This window comes from Alexandromys fortis, unplaced genomic scaffold (genome assembly GCF_014885135.2).
Source record: "Alexandromys fortis isolate MF-2015 unplaced genomic scaffold, M_Fortis_MF-2015_v1.1 scaffold_137, whole genome shotgun sequence".
Classification (NCBI taxonomy): domain Eukaryota; kingdom Metazoa; phylum Chordata; class Mammalia; order Rodentia; family Cricetidae; genus Alexandromys; species Alexandromys fortis.
Genome location: NW_026068009.1, coordinates 3,202,795 through 3,226,225, shown reverse-complemented (window position 1 = coordinate 3,226,225; position 23,431 = coordinate 3,202,795). Strand labels below are relative to the sequence as shown.

General features: G+C 37.2%; 1 protein-coding gene across 1 annotated transcript in view; it reads left to right on the top strand.

Annotated features, from left to right (window-relative positions):
• Window positions 1–23,431, top strand: part of Clcn3 (chloride voltage-gated channel 3) — an 80,997-nt gene that overhangs the window by 27,809 nt on the left and 29,757 nt on the right. The window contains exon 3 of the mRNA XM_050161841.1: window positions 20,491–20,648. Within this exon, the coding sequence (XP_050017798.1) occupies window positions 20,491–20,648 (158 nt within the window). The remainder of the gene's footprint in view (window positions 1–20,490; window positions 20,649–23,431) is intronic.

The window sequence follows — 23,431 nt, the reverse complement described above, 5'->3', positions numbered from 1 at the left end:
GCTTATGTGTGCTGACTTTGAGACAACAAGTTGCTTTTATCTGTATTGTTTTTCTTGGTGTCTACCAATAGCATTCTACTAAGTGAGATGGTCCACACTGTGTGAAATTCTAATGTCAAACTAGACAGTATAAACTCACTAGCCATACTCTAGGAATCTTTGGTGAAGTCTGATTTGTAAACTGATGGCTCTTTTTGGTTGTCAACTTGACTATATCTGGAATGAGCTATAATCCAGAAATGGACAGCACAGATCTTGAGACTGAAGGCACACCTTCTTCTCCTGGAAGGAAAAATCAAGGAAGGAAGAGGGTGTGTTCATTCTTTGCCAGTTTGCCCTAACCTTGTCAGCACATCCATTTCTTCACTGAGTGGGCATTGGAGCCCACGTCTTAGGATTCCATCATATGTAGAGGACCAACTGAGATACTGTTGAAATAGGAGCGGCGGGGCTGCGTCCCCAACACCCTGGCCGCTTGGCTAGCTCATGCCCGAAATAACAACACACAAACTGTATTCATTTAAGAACTGCTTGGCCCATGAACTCTAGCCCTTACAGGCTAATTCTCGCACCTGGACTAGCCCATTTCTAATGATGTGTGTAAGCACCCCAAGGTGCGCTTACCGGGAAGATTCTAGCCTCCGTCCATGCTGTCCGGGAGCAGAGCAGAGTCTGACCTCACTTCCTCTTCCGCCCAGAATTCTATTCTGTTTACTCCTCCCATCTATGTTCTAAGCTATGAGACCAAGCAGTGTGTTTATTACTTAACCAATGAAATCAACAGATTGATATATGACACTCCCACATCAAGATACCCAGCCTCATGGGACTGAGCAGCGTCTGGATTCTTGGGCTTTTTATTCACAGCTAGCCGTTGTTGGACTGCAGCCCATAAGTCATTCCAATATATACATATACACACACATTCCATGATATACATACATTTTATAAGTTATATATACATACATTATATATATTTATCATATAAGTTCTGTGACTCAGGAGAACCCTGATTAATACAGAAACATTTTTAAAATTAATTTTTACTTTTCATTATATGTATGCATTGTATGTGCACGTGAATGCAGATGTTCGTGGCTGCCAGAGGTGTGAGATTCCTACAGCATTGTTAAGTCTCTTCCTGCTTTTCACTGCTACCTCTCTAATTGGCTTGTGATAGGTGTGTCCTAGTCAGGGTGACCAGTGCTGCGATCAAACACTGTGACCAGAGCAGCTTGGAGGAAAGGGTTTGTTTCACTCCACTTTTGTCTATCAGTTCATCATTAAAAGCAGTGAGAGTCATAACTCACACAGGGCAGATGCAGAGCCCATGGAGCAAAGCTGCTTACTGGCTTCTTCCCCTTGGCTCGCTCAGCCTTTCTTATAGAACCCAGGGACAGTCCCACCCACATGAGTTGAACCCTCCCACATCAACCACTAATTAAGAAAGTGCACTACAGGCTTGCCTATAGTTCAGCCTTATGGAGGTGTTTTTTCATGTGTCAAGTTGACATAAAATTAGGCAGCACAGTGGCCAAGCCTATTTCTTAAATGGTTGCCTGTTGGAGAAAAGTTCAGGTGTTTTCAAATGGTCTACTCAGAATTATTTTTAGAAATAAACTATTCCAAAGTTCATCTGGTACTTATTCTCAGCAAGGTCATGTTCTTCATGCATTTGATAGCCTTCATTCTGTTGCCAGTTCCCTTGTAAACATTTTCTGCACTCGTATCCTCAGGCTGTGTATTCAGAGCAACCTACTTAATGTTAGTAGAAACAGAGGACTGCCCAAATGTGTCCATTTATGTAACAGTAAGGCGATGCATTTAGGGAAAATTAAATATGTTTAAATTTTGCACTGCTGCAGTTTGGAATGTTTTAAATGTACTAGGAGAAAGAACTTGGTCTGTTGGTGCCTGCCTGGATAAAATGAACCTAAAGTAACAATGAGATCTGAAAACTCTGAGTGGGTGTCACTGGGAAGAAGTGAGCTTGCTTTTTGTTACACTGCACGACCTGGCTGCCTGCACCTAAATCCCATCTGCAGATGACACCACAGCCCTGCAAAAACAGGAAGGTTTTGTGCTGTATTTGCTCTACCCCTTGGTTAAGTGTGAAGGAATGAACATAACGAATTAACTTTTCCCCAGTGAGCGAGTGTGATTACACACGAACTGCTTGGGATATTTATGAACAATGGAAATTTCTTTCTTTTTTTTTTTTAAAAAAAGATTTTTTTGTTTGTTTGCTTTGTTTTTCGAGATAGGGTGTTGTTGTAGGAGCTGTGGGTGGAGCGGAAGGACCTCCTGCAACAGGGGGTCTCTGTGTAACAGCCCTGGCTATCTTAGAACTAGCTCTGTAGACCAGGCTAGCCTCAAACTCACAGAGAGATCCACCTGCCTCTGCCTCCCCTGAGTGTTGGGATTAAAGGGTTGTACCACTACCACCCAAACTTAAAGATTTATTTGTTTATTGTATATACAGTGTTCTGTCTGCATGTATGCTTGCAGACCAGAAGAGGGCACCAGATCCTATTACAAATGGTTGTGAGTCACCATGTGGTTGCTGGGAATTGAACTCAGGACTTTGGGAAGAGCAGTTTGTACTCTTAATCTTTTTGAGCCATCTCTCCAGCCTTTGGTAATTTCTTATAAGCAGTGCTTAGAAGTATGAAAGTCAGTTAAACCACTTATGAAACTTTTTTTTAATATTTATTTATTTATTATGTATGCAGTGTTCTGCCAGAATGTATCCCTGCAGGCCAGAAGAGGGCACCAGATCTCCTTACGGATGGTTGTGAGCCACCATGTGGTTGCTGGGAATTGAACTCAGGTCCTCTGGAAGAGCAGCCAGTGCTCTTAACCTCTGAGCCATCTCTCCAGCCCCACTTATGAAACTTTTTGTTTGAAATGTTAAGTAATGAATATAGCTGTAAATAGATGGTTAACTCTTTGGCTTTCCCTTTCATTTGAGTACACTTAAGGCTGTAAATCTCTCTATAGATACTATTGAGTCTTTATGCTGTTGTCTTTGGTTATCATCATTAATTGTCATTTTAACTTCTACAATGGTTTACTTTAGCCTTTGGGTTATTTAGAAGTGTAGTTCATAATTTCCAACTATAGGAGAACTTCTGGGTTCTGCTTCTAAGCAGTTTTATAATATTAGTGCATGGTAATCAGAGTGTAGACATTGTGTAATTTCAGTGTGCTCAGCTCTCGTTGTCACTCAGGAAGAGTCAGTGTTTGTCAGTGTTCAGCCCTTGTCATGAGGGAGAGAGAATGTATGTGTATTAATTTGTTGAAATAATGTCTTTAATTATTATTAATTAAGTAAATGAAAAAAGAAATAAAAGAGGAAAGAACGGCCATGACTGCTCGTAGGTGTGGAGGAGGAAGTTTATTGTACATGTGCGGGAGAGCATAGTCAGAGGCAGGGATGTCTGGGAGATTCCAGAGTGGACATGACCAGGCTGAGCCGGGCCACTGAGACAGGGAGGAGAGAGGAGACCAGGAGGCCAAAGGTACAGAAAGGAAAGTGGTGGGTAACCAAAATGTCTGGTTTATATAGGGAAGAACCTCTGGTGGAAGGGCAGCCCAGCCCCTGGGCTGGAGAGTTCAGGGCAGAGGGTGGGGAATGCCAGCCATACTCTGTAACAGGTAGGCAGGGACTGAGGGTGCTGGGAGAACCTGCCGACCAGGTCCAGCTTTGATATGTTAAGTAGGCACCTCAACTGTTTGTCCCGGGTTTGAAATTTAACAGAAAGATGGTAGTTTTCTTGGATCATTAGTGTTATATATAGCCAACTGCCCGGACCATCAAAATATCACAATATAAATAGTCTGATTTATCCAGACTTCCATATAACATTGAGATTGGAATCTAGGATGTGCTTGACTAGAAAGGGGTTTGCAAGTTTTGTTGTGCTGTCTACTCAGTCCATGATTTGGCTTCTTCGGAGTTTCCCCTTTGAGCCTTACCTGCATGCCACGTTTAAGAATTCTGGACTTTTAGCTTTTGCTCCCCTCCCTTCCACCACACCTTAATTATAATTCATTTTAATTACCTGGTCATGGTCCTCCTGCTTCACCGTCCAGTGTACCTTGTCCTTTTCTAAAGTGTGACTGGAAAGTGTATTTGCTAGCTGGGGATTCTAAACCTTTATGAGGTATGAGTATCATAGAACTCTGGTCATTTCAGTTGATTGTAGGGTTTACTTCTTAGACTTCTCAATGTTTCTTTGTTTAGTGGATTGAACTCTGCAGCCATCTGTGTAGCTTTAGTGGATTGCCTTTCTGAAAATCTTGCTTTCCCCTCCTTGGTGTTCTCTTAGAGAAGAGGGCTCACTGTAAATTAAAGTTTAGTGCCTGGTGTTTCCAAATATGTCTAAAAATGTCTTCTGTGAGTCCGGTTAGGCATGAACAATTTACTTTTGAAATAAAAAAACCCTTCACATTCATTATTATAAAAGTAATCTATTTGTGATGACGAAGTGCTAGGGATGCAACCCAGGGCTAGAGCATGTGTTCAGCACACAGGAGGCCTCGGGTTCAGCCTCCTAATCTTCTCCTCAATTAAACTCATGTCTAACTGATAACTGCTGAATGAAAGCCCAACTTTCCTCTTCTGCCTCATTGCTCAGTGATAACAGCTGTTAAATAAACTTTGTCTCATTCTATCACTACCTCTATGCAAATGCTGGCAGAACACTATATGCATATATGATATACACGTAATGTTTTATTTTGAAAAGTCAATATGGCTACAAAATTTACTTGGCATTGTCAACATTTCACAGATACGATATTTCTTCTCTAGTACTGTCTTCTTCATTCTTTATGACCAAGTGTGGAGAGTGTGCCCAAATACCATGGTTTGATAAGGCATATAAGACTTATAAAGAAATAGTCTCATACAGGTGAGCTGACCATGAGTGCTATGCAGTATATATTCTGCCAAAGAACATCAAGTGACCAAATTTACATTAAGTTAATTTAATAAAATTGACTCTTTGTCAAAGCTTTCCTTGCTTAATTTTCAAAGAGGATTTGAAAAGCACAGAAAAAAAAAAAGTACCACGTCCATTCCTGTTTTAAATGCTGATGGCTCACACCAGGGTTAAGTAAATATAATACCCTGTCTGTCATACTAGTTATGGTCTGGATTCTTTTCCTGAGTCTTGACTTCCAAATTCCATGTGGACTTTTGTAAGAAGTGGTTTATTTGAGTTTCAAGCTTTTGAAATATAGAAACCTATTTACCTTAACAAAGTTAGGAGAGCAAAGACTCCAGGATCACTGAAAACACCTGGCTGAGTGAACAGATCTTCTTTCTTACCTGACCTTTTCAGATACAGAGCTGGAGCAGATCCTAGAGGTTGTCTCATTCAAGACTGAAGAAAACATGTTTTATAGACCCTTGTGCCCAAGTTCCATAGGCTTTTCCATGGTGGATTGCCATCCTTTTTATTTAATAAGTGTGCTACATGACAGGCCTTTTAGAAGCCGGCTCCACTCAGAGGACTCACCTTAGAAGAATCTCTGAGCCCCTGTCACACATGAGCACTAGCTATGTTTGGAATGTTGTTTTCAAAACAAAAAGTTACATTCTGAAACTTAAAATTAAACTTAAAAAACTTAAAAGAGACAGTGGGAGTAGCTAACTTTGGTATACATTTTACTACTAAAGTCTTTCTTAAGCACATAATCTTCTAAAGGTAGAAAATAGATCAAAACAGAAAGTCTTCTACATAATCAACTTTTTTTTTTTTTTGCATGACTTGCACATGGAAGAGTCCCTAGTTTACTGTAAGTTTTGGCCTTTTCTTTAAACTGGTGTCTCCTGCTGGGGTGAAGGAAGGGAGCTGGAGCCTGCTGGGGGGATTAGTAAAGGGTATTTCTTTAACTCAGTGACTCAGCATTTACCTTTTCCCTAAAAGGATTAAAAGAATATCAAGTATAGTCTTAAAGCCAAGGCTCTGGAGAAACTTGTTGGTATGTTTTAGTTTTCACTGTTATATGACTCATGAATTTATGCATAAATTAGTACATTGTAAACCATACCCTTTTAGTGTTGATTTTGTTTTCCTACATTAGACATGAAAAGGGTCATTGTTTGCATCTGGAATTACCTTTTTAGGTCTTTTATTTTCTTAAAATAAAAATAAATGTTTCTACCATCTTACTATTGAAACTACGTTGTGAGCGCTTTAAATTTCTCAAACCAGTTTCGTCTGTTATACTTGGCGCTTAGTCATCGTACACAGCAGGACCTGATTAAGAAGGCTGTGCCGCCTCTAAGCCGGGCTAGATTGTAGCCACTAGCAACCAGGCTGCAATAACTTCCCTTTGATGACATCATCCACTGTGGAAGAACCCAGTTGCTTCAGCCAGTCGAACTATACAGTTCCAACCGCATCAAATATGGCATCTCCTCGCCTGCTGTAGCAGGGGGAGGAAAAATGCCACCGTATTTTTAATCTAGCAAGCTTCTCTTGTTTTCTTCTTCTTTTTTTCCTTCTTTAAAAAATTCTGATCATGGATGCTTCTTCCGATCCCTATTTGCCTTATGACGGGGGAGGAGACAATATTCCCTTGAGGGAATTACATAAAAGAGGTAAGAGCATCCCCTTGCTCTGAATCCTCTGTGGCTTGTCGTGCATGCGGCTGGGCGGGCGGTTCTGGGAACAGGCTGTCTGTTGTCCTCTTGCTGCAGTGTGCTGCTTAGTTGCCCTGCCTGGTTGGTGTGGGAGAATGCGACCTTCCCAGCAGGGCCGGGCCTCGCTGATTGTTTGCTCTGTGCAGATTAGCACTGCTTCAGATCCCATAGGGCTCAGACTCCATCTTCTGTGTGAGAATTCTCTCCGTTTACTTCAGAAATAAGCTGCTTTTACACTAGCTAAAGTCCTGCTGGTTGGTTGGCACCTGCAAAGTAGTGTTTTTCTTTCTTTGGAAACTTATATTTTCTTTAGTTTACACAGTGAAATCGAGGGACAGTATACCATTCTGTTTTGGCTGCTGCTAATTACCGTGTAGACTTTGCACCACAGCGTAATAGTAAAAGCGCCTAGTTGTATTTTAAAGCATTTAAAAATAGCAGGAAAGAACAATTTTTTTGATTTAGCATGTTTTTTCATTTAATGTCTTAGCTAATTGACATACTGTATTGTCTCCCATAGGTATCTTGTACAACTTGATAGGAAAAAAACAATTTAGAGCTTTTTTTTTTTTTTAATGCATCCAGAATGTAAGTCAGTGTTTTGAAAACAGATGAGCACTCAGTGTAATGGTGTTCATCTTTTGGCAGGCTCTGCCTTGGTCTCCTTAAAACTAATTAGGTGTTAGTTAATTAAACTGCTCTTTTGTTCATTTTCTTAAACTGATTATTTTTTTAAAAAGACTAGTTGGCATTTGTTGTTCTAGAAATAAATGAACTTCAACAAACATTCTTTGGCTAGCCGACTTCATGTATGAGCCATATTAGTTTGCGTTATTTGCTTGATGTTATAAACTTTATGGTTTAATCCTAATGTTTATTAGTGTTTACAAGGTAAATAAGGCAAATTTAAAGTACATTTTGTATCCTGATAATAGTTTTAAGTTCCATAGAATTTAGGATTTACAGTGCATTCAACAGATACTTGCTGGTTATTTTGTGTCTGGAGAACAATAATTAGATTCTGAACAGTTGCAATATTTTTCTGTAGAATTCTGTGTTTAGTAAAAGGTTGCTTTTTATATTTTGAGAAAAAACTATTTAAATATCGTGTTTCATATATTGTGCTTTCCTTTATGAGTTTTTTGTATACTATTTCCATTTATAAAATATTATATATATACACATATATATAATGTTAGAACATTTGAGGAAATAACTAAAAGTATAAAGAATAATTTTTATAACTTTTTACTCCCTGAAGTTGTTGCTTTTTTGTTTTTTCCTTGTTTTCCTTTCTCTTTATTCCTACCATCAGGTTTCTAGTAATACTCTTATTGAACAGTGAGTATTCAAATGCCACATGATTTGCTATTCAGTATTTACATGGGAAAACCAGACAGGCCGTACTTTCTCTAAGCGATGACAAGATCCATTTGTTAGTAATGATAAACTAGACCTGTAGATATTACCAAGAGAGAAACGGAAAAAAGAAATTGTGACTTAATTTTCCAGGCACCATCCTGAAGGCCTAAACCACTCTTAGAAGCTCAGATGTCGTCCCCATTCTTTGATGAGACTTTCTCTGTCAATATAAGCTGATGGTTTTAGGAAACGATATGTGTTTCCAATACAAGCCAGTTATTTCCTTGCTGTAAAACCACACTGTAGTGCCCCAGTGTCTATGGGTGAGAGTGCGTTTGTTTTCTGTAATTTACGACCCTTTGGAACCCTAGATCAGCACAAAGGAGCTGGTGATATGGATAGGAAAGTAACTTCAGTCAAGAAAAGTGAATCAGCTTCCCCATGAGGACACAATTAGAAATAGATCTTTAGGCCGGTAAGGAGGAAAGAGGCAAATTGAAAGTATAAACTCGTAGAGGGTGTTGATAAAGTCAGCATGGGTATGTTTAGTCCAGCTGGAGCCAGGACTTAGCTTTGTGATAATTATTGGATTTACACACCACTTTTCACGGTGGGATAAATATGAATAATGAATAGAATAAATGAGTAAAATAATGTGAATAAAGGAAATGAATAAAGAATAAAAATAAACTAATAAAACTTTTTACTTAACTGTATTTTAGTGACTAGAAGAACAAGTAAGTTCAAAATAAAAACCTTTATATATAATTGATTAGAGATTAAAATTGTGTTTTGGAAACAGCCATGTTTGGGAGTAAATTTGCTATGTAGAAATAACCAGGTTTTCATAATTTGTTGCTTTCTTTTTTTTCAGGAAGAAAAAATACTTGATTTATTTGTACTGCTAGTTTTTTTCACTATGTTGCTTTTCTTCATTTTTTTTTATGGCATTTAAATCTTTTGGGGGTTGAATTCCTTTCATCTGCTGATCCTTTTTTGTAGTTTTGATTTTTTTAAAATTGTATTTATTACATGTATTTTCTTTGTGTGTGTTAGGAGGGAGGTGGTCACCTGTGCCATGACGTGTGCATGGAGACACTTGTGGAAAATGAGTTAGTTCCTCTCTCCCACTTATGGGCCCCGGGGATCAGACGCGTTTGTCAGGCTTCATAGTAATTTTTAATGTACCGAGCCAACTCAGCAGTTCCTGGACTTTTTGTGGGGTCGGTCGGGACAAGTTTAACATTCCATTTACTCCATGTAAAAAGCCTTTAAAAACACTGACTGCCGTTTGTTTTATTTGAATTACTTATGGAGCTCCGTGTTTATATATATTACAAGTAGGCACTGTGGAGACTGTTGGTAGCTACAGTAGTAATATTAGCAGCTAAAACTTAATAGTTTGATTCACATAATTTGACCCTGCCCATCATAAGGCATTATTCTTCTCACAGTCTGTGTACAAACCTCAGATGACATGCGCTTCAGTCTGGTGGGGGCTTAGGGCTTTGATACTGGAAAAAAATGGTCAAGGATGTTAATTTCTTTGAACTGCTGTTAGACTGAATTTTCTGTGGCTCTTTAGGAGAGGAAAAGACAAGTTCCCTTTTGGCATGTGTTACTAAGTAGGCCATTTCCCAAGAACAAGGGAATTTGCCAGGCATTGTGGTGAAGAGAATAGAATGAAGAAATGCTGTCAGGAGTAAAGAGCTAGTCAGAGGATGATTAATTGTGTTGCATCAAAACTTATAGCCTAGTTTTATGATGCACAGGAAAGAGGGCAGTGAAGAGAGGTAGCTGTATCTCAGTCTCCCCTGCCTGTGAGACTCGGTGAGTGGATTGGTCTCTCCTGAAAACATAATTCTCCACTTTTTGTACAACTTTTGGAATCCAGGTGTTAAAATATATTATTGTTGTCAAAAGGGCATCCTGTAGGCTTCTGGTTAAAACAAAGGAAAAATAAATTATTTCATCCTAGCGATGCTTTGTTTTGAACTATTTTTTTGCCTTCAAACACTGTTATAAGCAAGATCCTGTTGTTTGATGTATATTGCCCATAGTATTTAAATTTTAAATTTTCAAAAAAAAAATCCTGATCATTTCACTATTTCTCACTCTATTTTCTAAAAGTAATCAACAAACACTTTACTGTGATTCATTTTAAGTAATCTTTTGGCTTATCCTACATCAGAAATGCCTTTCATATTTATTTTTCAGGATGTAAGCAGACTTCTTACCACATATACTAAATTTGTAATTTTGGCATTTTTCTTGCATTGAGGTTTCTATTTTATACCTTCATAGGAGACTAGTAGCCTAAATTGTACTTTCAAATTTTATTTTTGATTTTTAATTGATATGTGTACGTTTTTTATGTGTGGTGTGTGTGTATGTGTGTGTGTCTTCTTTCCTTTACAACTCAGATCAAAATATACTTTAGCTTTTTTTTTTTTTTGCAAATTTTACTATTTGTTCTGATGCTGTATACATATCATTGTATATACAGACATCAGAAGCAAATGTTTAACCTGCTTCCAATATGCGTAGGAACTTTTATCTAGCTCTTTTATCTCCCTTATCTATCTAAGGCTGCTTGCTGTCTTTTCTGTTGAGGTGGCAACACAATAGAGAACTAAAGAGTACATTGAAGTAGGCAATGGGCTCAGCATCGCTACCCATTAATTGTATGCCTTCTTTTGGATTTTGTATAAGCTTCTAAGTCTTGGTGGTTTAAGTACTTAAATGTGACTAGATGACTGAGCAAAATTTCAGATTATATACGTCTATATTTCATTTATTCCGTCATTGATCTAGCTACCATCTCACTGATCCTTACTCACTACAAAGCTCCAAGCTTGGCACAATTGTTTTGTCTTTTGAAACAGTTTCATGTGGTCCAGGCTTGGACTTGAAAGGTCGTTGACGATGACTTTGAACGTCTGATCCTCTACCTACCAAGTTCTGGGATTACAGGTGTGTACACCATGCCCAGTTTATGCAGTGATGGGGATCAAATTTAGGATTTGTACATGCTAAGTAAATAGCTACCAACTGAGTCAACAGTGGCAGCCCTTGCCATTGCTTGTTTATTTACCAAAACCCTGGGACCTCAGTTGTCAACCTACAGCAGTTACCTCTCTTCCCTTACCACAATAACCATAAACTCCCAGAGGCAGAGAACAGGCATAGCTGTACCCGCTGCTCTCAAGACGGACTAAACTCTGTGGCAGGGAACACCTGAACATGGATTTCTGTCTTCTTTCTTCCATAGTGCTCAGTGTTATGCTTTATGTTTGTCTGCTGTGATAGCAATAATAATGTCAGTGGGAATGCCAAGTTCACCTTCATATCTTTGGAAAGACAATCTTATTAAGCAATGGTACATTTACCTTTTTCTGAAATAATGCCATTTTAATGTTTTTCTCACAGAAAAAGGTTGCTATTTATATAACTACAGAATTTATTCCTGAATTCAGTGTAAGAAAGTTGTAGCAGTTTGTAATTTTTTTATTTAATACAGCTCAACAACTATATGTTGAGAACTATATGTTGAGAACTTAAAGAATATTAATTTATGGAAAAGTAGATAATCTTGATACTTATTATTTTCTACTTTTGCATCAGCTTTTAGGTTTAAATTGTTGGTTATGAAATTGACCAGTATTTTTTAAAAGATAAAACAAAAAGTGAAAAAAATCACTACTTACTAAATAGTATCATTTATTGAACTTTGATTTTATTTAGTTAGTACCTGTAAGTGTGTCAGTGAGGAATGCTGTAGACAATAGTCACAAACTAGCTTCTGAGTTACACCTAGAGGCATATTCTAATTTGTGTAAGTAAAGGTGTCTTTTTGTGGTGGAAGGTCAGTCTTGAGCAACTTGAGGGGGAAAGTGGGAATGCATTATCACAGCAGGTTTGGAATGTGTGTTCTGAGGACAAAACACTGCCCATGACTATCAGTACACATGTTCTCTTTTTATCGTATGTGCGTGTGTGGACATGCATACGTGTTTGTCTATGTGAGTATGGGGGTTAGAGGGTAATTTAGGAGTCTCCCTCGACCATGTTTTACCTTGTTAATTTGGGGCAATCTTTATTTGTGTCTGAACTAACAACAGGTAGGTGTAGTCTTACTAGCCCCCATGCTTTTATGATTTCTTGTCTCCAAGACTGGAATTATAAACCAGTTGTAACACCTACCTGGCATTTATTGGGCTCGAGATACCCAGAGACTGGTCCTTTTGCTTGTGATCTGGGCTCTCTAATCACTGAGGCTCCTTTCAGCCCATAACAGTTTTTACTGTAGCATTTTAAACAATACAGTAAAAAGTGATCTGGAGCCTGGAAGTAAGGCAGAGTTCCCATAGTGATTGTTATGAATAGGGTTCTCCATAGGCTAAGTACAGAAGCAGGTATGCTTAGGAATTAATCATTGACTAATCATTCTGAACCTACTCTTGACAAAGGTGTCCACTTACTGTAAAATATAAGTTTACCAATCATGGAATTATTTTTTACCCTACTAATACAGTGGCAGCAACTTTGGAATGAAAGTGCATAGGTTTGGGTACTTATTCCACTACTTATTTACGTTGTGACTTTGATCTTGTTTCATAGTATTCTATTCTTGTTTTTCAAATTTCTAAGATGGAGAATAATTCTTGTCTTACAGGGTTGTACTGGAAGAACTGTATTAAGAACACTATTGCACGTTCGAATTCAACAAGTGCCAGGAGCTTTTACTAATTGCCTAATTAGTAAAGGTCACAAGACTCATTTTCTTTTGAGGGTTTTATACACTTTTAGGTAATCTTAATTTTTGTTTTCGATCAATTTGAGTTTTTGTTCAGGTATGTGTGTGAGGTAGCGGTCTAGTTTCATTCTTTTGCATGGATAGCTATTTTCAGGATCATTTGTTGAAAAGATTATTCTTTCCCTATTAGAAATGTTTCTTCAATGAGCAGCTAGACTTAAATTTTCTACAAATAAGTGTTTATGTTACAGGTAACTTGTAAATATTGCATTTTATTTTCATGGGCGTCTGTTATGCAGTTCTATGGCTGTAGAAGAATGAAATGCTGCTGAAAAGCCTTCTTTATGGTTAATTGGTGAAGTCACTTGCAGGCCACTCTGCAGTTCATTAACTGAGTAGTTTTTCTACTCAGTGAAGTCTTTCACTGTTACTGATATTTGAACTGTGAAATCGCCCCAATTATGTTGTTGATTATACTTCTAAACGACTTGTTTTTATTTATATATTAGCATAATCATTATGAGTTAAAAATTTGAGACTTCTACCCACCACCTCTACAGTTGAAGAATTCCTTGCCTAAATGTAGAAGATACTTTTTTCCTTCCTTTCTCTTTTGCATATTGTCAATGTTTTGGGTTAAGATTAATGCTATTTGATTTGATCATATTATTTGAATATCATAATATAATACACTCTAGTGAAGTCTTAGACACCAAAACATTTGAATAAAATTAAAAGTTGTATTTTTTATTTCCTCTTATCTGTCAAATATTAACCTTTCTTACTACTTATCTGCTTCTGATCTACACACTGGCCTCTAAGCTAAGAGTGGCTGACAGAATGGACCTATGGGCTAAGAAGTTAATAAGTAATGTGTGCTGGTTCACAAATCTAATAGGTGACAAAGTTGGAATTTGATTCTCTAAAACCTAACATCAAAGTATATTAAGGCTATGGGATTTCTTTTCTAGGCTCCTCTGGAGGAAAATATTTGTTCAGACTTTTTGTTACTGAATTTTAACTGGTAGGTAACTATAAGTAGATATTAGATTTGCAGGCACAGATATTTGGTGGGCAAACCTCCAGAGAAGTCTCTCTCTCTCTCTCTCTCTCTCTCTCTCTCTCTCTCTCTCTCTCTCTCTCTCTCTCTCTTTCTCTCTCTCTCTCTCTCTCTTTGTGTGTGTGTGTGTATGTGTGTGTGTGCTGCAGGCTTATGGGGGGATTGGTCTTTAATATAGTTTAATATCTTGGAATCCAAGAAGCAGGAGCAAGCTTACTTTAGGACAGCTTAGTTTAGCTGTCAAAATGAATTAGCTTCATTTTTTGTATCAGTCTGTTTGAAATTTATATATCCAGCAGCTAGTTTTGATGGACCCTCCCTTCTTTCTTTCTCTCCCATTTCTTCCTCCTTTCCTTCTTTTCTCTTCCACCTGTCCCTCAGAGAGTTGAAATCCAGTGCCTAGTGCTGATTGAGGCATGTATCCGATAGATCTCCAGATCGAGACTGCAGGCTTTATGGGGTAAAAGTTTTCTTTAAAAGGTTGAAGATGTGGTACTACAAGAGAAGTAAAGTGTACTATATTCATATGGACCTTTTATACAAACAGTGTCCCTTTGATGAGGATAATTACTTGATTATTTAACCATTTTAATATTTGGGAGTGGGTTTTGAAAAAGGGGACAAGGAAAAGTTGAAATTAATTGGAAAAGATAACCAAGATTTTATATATATATATATAATATTCAGATACTGTTTGCAATGGTCAAAATGATCTAAGTGTTTAAGTACACCATAGAAAATATATTAAACAACTCATCAAGAGTGGTATGTGTGTGCATTTAATGATATGACTTTCAGAAAGCATGAATGAAAACTCATCATGTAAACTAATATGGCCAGCTTATAAGTAAATATAGTCTATATATTTCACTTATAGGAAGTGGAAAAGGCTGAAGCCAATCACAAGTCTGACTCTTGTTTACTTGGTTTTCTCCCATCTTTCCTCAGCACATCTCATGAAATAGAGCAAGATGGGTTCCTCATATGGCTGCTTGCAGAAATTCTAAGCCATTTATTTTCCTTATAGATTTTTGAATTATAGAAAAGTCATCTCTTGTGCTCGAAGTATTTGATTTTATGCTTTTCTCTTTTGTATGGCCTTTAGAATTCTTAATTTGAAACTTGGAAATAATATTGAATAAAAATTTATTTATTCTTATTTTATATGTATGAGTGTTTTGCATGCATGTTTGTATGTATACCCCATGTATGCAATCCCTGCAGGGGCCAGAAGAGAGCATCATAAACCCTGGACCTGGAATTACACATGGCTGTGAGCTTCTGTATGGATGCTGGGAACTGAACTTAGGTTCTCTGCAAGAGCAGTTAGTGTTTCTCAGTACTGAGCCATCTCTCCAGCCCCAATAATACTAACTTTTTTAGTGTTCTACTCTTCCCTGGTAATAGTTTTCTCTGATATTCAGGGGAAGTATGTGGACAGGATAAGGAAATAATGGTCATGGAACTTCATTCATAGTTCTGAAAGGTATTCTCCTACACCTCCATTACTGTCTTTACAGATAAGCAAACGAGGGCACCCTGTAAGTTTAGGTTAATAAAATTCAGTTGTAAGAGACGTATTTTTAAATTTTTTTGAGAGTTGTTTATTATGTGTATAACCTTTTGCCTCCGTGTATGCCTGCAGGCCAGAAGAGGATAGATGGTTGTGAGCCACCATGTGGTTGCTGGGAATTGAACTTAGGACCTCTGGAAAAGCAGGCATTGCCCTTAACCACTGAGCCACCTCTCCAGCCCTGTAAGAGGCATTATTTGCTGAAGTCAAAGGCAGGCATAATCAAGGAAGAGCAGAGGTCTGACCAATCTATTTTAATCTTGAAGACCTCTTTATTTTCCAGAGCTTATTTGTGTATATCAGTCTTAGTAAAGCCATATTATATTAGCCAACTCTTGAAATATTGTTTTAGTGTAAAAGAGTGTACTTTAAGAGAACTTAAGTTAGTGTCTAAACTTGTCTACTTCATGTGTAAGATGATGTTGAAAGGTAATGTTTAATCTGTTGCTTATTAAAAGATTTAATATACATGTAATTGATTTCCATTTCTCATTTTGGCATATGTAATTAAAACCTTTTATACACACATACATATATTGCTATGAACTGTATACAGAGAAATGACACATTTGAAATGCTTTACGACTGTGGTTAATGTTAGTAAATACACCCTGCACATGTGGGGTGTGTGCATCATAGAGATGTGCATCTCTATGATGTATTAGAGTAGGCTAAAGTGTCTTTTCCTCCTCTTCTTTTTAATGATTTAGTTTGTGTCTGTGTTTGGTGGAACAAAATATATACAAGCTGTTTAGAGTTATCCCATACTAAAGAAAATATGTGAATTCTTGAAAAGTTTTAGTTTTTAGAAGTTTTGATTTGCTGCATAGTTTTGTGAATTGGCAAGTTAGAATAGTTTCCATAGAGTAAATCCAAAACATGTGATTATGAATATAAGTGTTTGTTGTGCTCCTGTTTTCCTATTTCATAAAAGTGAGACCAGCAATCCCTTTCTACTTTCTAGTTCACTATTATATTGGAGAAATAGCTGTTCCATATGCTTGTCTTAAAGACAGATACTTTAGAAATGCTTTTCATGGTTCTGCTGATATATTATTGTACATGCATGAGGAAGGGTATATAAGTTTTGAGTTTTGCATAGAAAAATAGTGAAACTACAAGTCTCTAGCTCATTAGCTTTATTCAGAGAAGGGCTATATAGCGGACAAAAGTATTGGAGCTTATAGAACATTTAATAGTTGACTTATGTATACATGAGATGTTTGTATAGGGCATATATTCTATTTCTGCATGTGTGTGTGCAACTACATGTAAAGGCCAGAGACATTGATGTGTGATATCTCCCTCAATCAATTTCCACCTCATTATTTGTTAAAGATTCATCCATCCGTTTGTTTGTTTGTTTATTTATTATGTATACAACATTCTGTCTGTGTGTATGCCTGCAGGCCAAAAGAGGGCACCAGACCCCATTACAGATGGTTGTGAGCCACCGTGTGGTTGCTGGGAATTGAACTCAGGACCTTTGGAAAAGCAGGCAATGCTCTTAACCTCTGAGCCATCTCTCCAGCCCCATCTGTGTATTTATTAACTTATTTTTGTGTGTCTTTGTCTGCATGAGTGTGTGCCACATGTGTGTGACTGCCTGCAGAAGTCAAAAAAGCACATTGGATCCTTCTGAATCTGGAGTTACAGGTGATTTTATTGGGAACCGAATTTGGTTTCTTTGGAAGAGCAGTCAGTATTTAGTATCTTTGTACATTTTTCCAGTTGTTTTCTTGTCTTTATAGTCATCCTCTTTTTGTCCCCCTTTGAGTGGGAAACAGGGTTTCTCACTAAGCGTGGAACTTGCTAATTGACTAGAATAACTAGCCAGCAAGCTCCAGAGATCCATCCTTGTCTCTGCTTCCCTAGTACTTCACTACTGCACCTGGGTTTTTAGGTAGCTTCTGAGATCTGAACTCAGGTTTTCTTGTGTACACAACAGCTACTTTACTGATTGAGCTAGTTCTTTATCCCTGTAGTAGATTCTTTAAATAATTTCAGGGCACGTAGCATCCACAATCCTCAGCATTGAAGAAAAAAGAATTTTCAGATTTATAGAAGTGAAAATTAATACAAAGAGTCCTCCATGCTCTATCTGAATTCCAGAAATCTTAGCATTTTATCACATTAGTTCATTCTGTGTTTGGTCTTGCATTTGCATTAAATATACCAAGTTATATAAATCATAACATTTTCCATAGATATAAAACATGTATGAGTGTATTATATTTTTAATTATGTTAAGAGTAAAATTTAGAGAAAGTACATGCTTTTCCCAAATAAGGAAGTACATTTGTGCTGGAGGGTGGTGGCGACCCATGCCTTTAATCCTAGTACTTGGAAGACAGAGGCAGGTGAATCTCTGTGAGTTTGAGGCCAGCCTGGTTTACGAAACAAGTTCCAGGATAGCCAGAGCTACCCAGAGAAATCCTGTCTCAAAACAAACAGACAAACAAAAAAGAAAGCAAAGTAGATATTCTTATATTTGTTGAGCTATCACAAATACTTTTTGTTTTTTCGAGACAGGGTTTCTCTGTGGTTTTGGAGCCTGTCCTGGAACTAGCTCTTGTAGACCAGGCTGGTCTCGAACTCACAGAGATCCGCCTGCCTCTGCCTCCCGAGTGCTGGGATTAAAGGCGTGCGCTACCACCGTCCGGCCACAAATACTTTTATAATTTGATAAATGACTTTACTTCTGAAAATGTGTAGCTTTAAAGTAGCTTCTATCAAAATAGAAGAATGTAAAGCTTTAAATATAGCTTGTGTTTTATATAAATGAATATGAACATTGCAATGCAGGGATTGTTTCTTTAAACTGTCAGCCAATACCACTATATTGTTTATTCTTGGAGCAGTTCTGCCTGAACACCTAAATCAATATATTATTCTCTTTGTAGACATGTTACACCTTCCCACTGTAAACATTCAAGTGTTTTCCATACGGAGATGAGCGAATTCTACTATGGAAAAGGAAGTAGATTTTCACATTTTCATACCTGTTTCAAGGAAAGTTGAATGATGAGGAAATGGTGTGTTTTGTTGGTTTAACATTGCTAATGTTTTTGGGCTGGCATGGAAGCCCCTTGCCACTCTTACTTCACTCCCCCAGTGTATGTAGGAGAACCTCTTGCTGACATCAGACATGTTACCTAGTGTTTGGGGAAGGCTCTGCCTCTGATGTTGCTACATGATAGCTTATTTGATGAAATGCTTGAGGTTATTTATTTCTACATATAAGGGGATAAGTTAGTTTACAACAGAAAGACAGAAAAGCAAGTCACCTAGAAAGTTTGCTTAGTTCTTATAAGTTTAAAAAAAAAAGTAGACCTCATTTTTATTTTTTGTTTTTATTTATTTTAAATTTATTTTTTGGCACAACATCGGTATAATAGGGTTTGCTAAACTGGCTAATGTGATAAATCTTACCCCTTATCTTTTTCTTATCCTATTTTTAAAGGCAATTTTTACCTGTTTCTTAAACTTTTGTTAGAATGCTTTCTTATTCGTCCGCTGATATATTTCTTTACTTTATTGTGTGGTACTGTGGCAGAGTTAAGTAGCTGTAACCATATGACTTCCATGCCACAAATCCTTGCTTTCTAACTGTTGGCTGACTTTTGATCATATTATAAGTACTCTGGCATTTATGGTTTTAGTTTTTTTTCTGTAACATGTTTTAGAAAATTCTGCTCACACTGCATAATTTTTAATTTATTCAAAGATTATACAGATAAAAACTTAAAGAAAAATTCCTAGTAGTGACCTTGTGGACTTGAGATTATTTGTATATGTCTTAGTTACTGTTTATTACTGTGAAGAGACAGCATGACCAAGGCAGCTCTTAGCAAAGAAAGCATTTAATTGGGGCTGGCTTACAGATTCAGGTTGGTCCATTATCATGGTGGGAAGCAGTCAATCATGGCAATAGAGCAATAGCTGAGAGCTGAGGGATCATTGGTAACAGGTGAGAGAGAGAGAGAGAGAGAGGGAGGGAGGGAGGGAGGGAGGGAGGGAGAGGAGAGAGGAGAGAGGAGAGAGGAGAGAGAGACTGCTTAGCTCTCGGAGTCCATCCCAGACACCTTCTCCAACAAGAACACCCCTCCTAATTCTTCCAAACAGTTCTTCTAATGGAGACTAAATATGCAGATATAAGAGCCTAGGGGGGCATTCTCGTTTGTCTTTCCAAAGGGTTTATATTTAAATTATGAACTTTTTGTTAAGGCCCCTTTTTGCATAATTGGCAGCTCAGTGCATTTATAAACTTAAAAATTTTATACGTTAGAATGAACTTTTTTCTTTCTTTTTTGAGCTTTTTGAGATAGGGTTTCTTTGTAGCTTTGGGGCCTGTCCTATTAGCTCTTGTAGACTAAGCTGGCCTCGAACTCACAGAAATCTGCCTGCCCCTGCCTCTTTCCCAAGTGCTGCGATTAAAGGTGTGCACCACCGCTGCCCAGCTGAACTTATTTTCATATGTAAAATCTCTCTGTATTTCTTCAATTCCCCAGTTGTCTTTTCAGCATCCCAGAACCTTCTTTATGTTTGTTTATACATATAAAATATATAGTAAATATTTGTCAAGGATTTATTTAATCCTAATGAAGGGCCAGCATGATGAAAAAACAGTTCAGGAAACAGGTGAGATATATATATATATATATATATAGTCTATGACAGGAAGAAATAAAGCAACAGGCAGCAATAAAAAATCATAATTTGAGTTATCTTTCCTACTAGAAAGCAACTATTTGCATTGTACTAGATGAAAATCATTTCTGTTTATCAGTCTTCACAAGCTGTATTCTAACTGGAGTTTTATCTTGTGGTGGTAAATAGTAGTAATCCACACAAAATCCTCTTGACCAGAGTACCAGAGATCATTGGGCTGCTTGTTGGTATAAGGTCATGAGTATCCCTTTTACCTTAATTTATCCACAATTAGAAATGAATTTTAGATAATCAGTATTTCCTCTACTTTTCAGTGATTGTGTGATGACATTTGTAACTTACCAGTTTGTAAGGAAGTTGCAAAACTCACTGTTAACATAAAATAAGCTCTTTTTTTCTGTTTTTCTCTGCAGGAACTCATTATACAATGACAAATGGAGGCAGCATTAATAGCTCTACACACTTGCTGGATCTTTTGGATGAGCCGATCCCAGGTGTTGGTACATACGATGATTTCCATACTATTGACTGGGTTCGAGAGAAGTGTAAAGACAGAGAAAGGCACAGACGTGTAAGTGTTTTCAGTATTTTATAAAAGTAGTGCAAAATGGATCATTTAAAAGTACACTTCTGCCAATGATCTCAGTTCACCAAATTGATAGGCATTAAAATATATTTGACATGTCATACATGATACATTTTCCCTCTTTGTCTTGGTATATCTCTTTTAGTTATTTATACCCTGTACGTTTTGAAATTGTTTGAGGTAATTTAAAAACAAAGAAATAAAATGAGACAAAATACAAAGGAAAGGAAGAAGTGCAGCCTAGGAGTTGGGTGAGGACACCAGGATGCTTGCTTTCAGCATCTTTTTGCTAAGGCAAAAAGAACTCTGTTGCAGAAGACTAATGCAAAAGGGACATAATGTACTGAGGAAAGAAAGGTTTTGTAGGATTTTGCTGTTTTTTTTTTTTTTTAACATTTCCTTTCTTAGCAATAAATGCTGAGATGCTTCTCAAATTAGATCCTGGATAAAGCTTTGTGTGTGCATAGCAAGCCACTGTGTTTGTTTTTGATTTTTTTAATGATTTGTTTTTATTTCATGTGCATTGGTGTCTTACCTGCATGTATATCTGTGTGAGGGTGTCAGATTCTCTAGAACTGGAGACACAGACAGTTGTAAGCTGCCATCTGGGTGCTAGGAATTGAATCTGGGTCTTTTGGAAGAGCAGCCAGTGCTCTAACTGCTAAGACCACCATCTCTCTCTCCAGCCCCTTGGTTTTTATTTTATACAGTAATACTGAACTCTGGGTAATAGGCTGTTTAGTACAGAGACTTACAGATGAGCTCTTAGTGTTGCTGGCTGGCAGCACTCGCTTCCGCTTGGGTTTTTAATCCCCCCCCCCCCCCCCCCCCCCGTTTTCCTTAGAGGAAAAATAAATAAAATTGAAGTGTTGTCATGCTTGCCTATAATTTCAGTAACCAAGAAGCTGAGGTGTGGGAGACCTGTCTCAAACAAAACAACCCCACAGTGCAGTGAACACAAATTGCTATAATCTAAAGCATCATTTTTTAAAGAGAGAAAATTTCTTTGAAATAAAAGTTCCAGATTTTTAAAGCTTATTTATTGTCTGGAATTTACTATAAAAATAAAGTTTATACAAATTAGTTATGATTTTTTGTGTCTGTTTTTATGTGAAGCTGAGCTGCGATAGAGTGTGCTGTGTATGAAGTGAGGATTGTTCAGCTGCTCTTGACCTGAGGGTAACTGAGAAGAAACACACAAACTGGCTGTTCTCATCCAGCGGTTCTTTCTTTCTTTCTTTCTTTCTTTCTTTCTTTCTTTCTTTCTTTCTTTCTTTCTTTCTTTCTTTCTTTTTTTATTCACATTTCCTTTGAACTAGAAAAAGTATTGAGAAACCTCAAGAAACTTTTGTTTATATAAGTTAATAGTTCCCTATTAGTACTAAAATTTAGAACATTTAAAAATACCAATTCACTTAAAAATTATGACCACAAACACACTATCTGTAAACCTAACTAATATTATATAAAGATAATACATGTTATAAAATAAAAAAGTATTTGCAGAGTTTTTTGTGTTTTGTTTTCCCCTCATGATTGCCTGGCTTAGTAAGACTGGTGGATTTTTATATCTGCTTTTGCATTCTAATGTCATGTTTTTTGCTTAAAGAATTAAAAAAGGAATCCAGCATCACACAAGTATAGTTTGAAAAGCTATGAGTGTTTCACTAGCCATTTTAGATTCTCATAGCTATTTCCTGAGAGAATGAACTAGCAAGTGTTCTAGAAGAGAAGCCGTTGTGTTCACTCCGAGGTTGTCTCCATCGACACCGCCGTTCATTACAGTAAAATCCATTGCTTCACCTCGAACTTTGAGGATATACTTTCTTAACATGAAATTATCATTTTGCAAATACTATTTGCTGATCTGTGTAGATTATTAGATGTGGACAGTGGTTGGTTGGTTGGCTAGGTTTTGTCCTGGGAATTTAACTCATGGCACATACAATTTTCTTTCAAAGCTTCAGGGGGTTTCATGGGCCTTTTTGTTTGTTTGTGAATTTTTCTTCTGAGAACCACTTTTTTTTTTAAAAATCTAGTCCATATTGGCAATTTTTATTAGATAGTATCATAAGTATCAGAAAACTACCACTGAGTAAAAATACTTTACATTGTTTTTAATTTGCTTTACATAGTGACAGGTAATATTACATCTTTATATGCATTACAGCTTTTTTGACCAATATCATATTGATAAACATTTAGATAATTTCTATATTTTTGTTGATTGGTGCATACACCGTGTTTCTATTCTGAAAACATCCTAGCAAGTGTTTATTAAATGACTGTTATGTGCAAACAGAGGAACAAGAATAACAAACTCTGAAATGATTTAATATTATCTCTCAAAAACATGCTTATTTTTATCAAGGAAAAGCAAAATGGAATTTAGTGACGTTTTAAGACAATTCTAAAAGTAGTTGATGTCTGTGTTTGGTTGGGTACTTCTATTATGAAAGGAATGTAATTTCTTAAGTCACCATAGAATTTACTGTGTCTTTAATTGGTCCCTGTGGCTTTAAATAGATCAGTATGTTGAAATTCCAGCTGTAGCTTTCCTACAGGATGGGTGAGTGGTGAAGTCCAGGATTGTACAGTAGAGCTCTGAAAGCTAAGCTATCAGTAGGACAAAGAAGCTAGTTAGGGATGGGCTTAGAACGTTCTTAGGAAGACAAGTGTGTGTGCAAATATCTTCTCTCTCTCTCTCTCTCTCTCTCTCTCTCTCTCTCTCTCTCTCTCTCTCTCTCTCTCTCTCTCTCTCTCTCTCT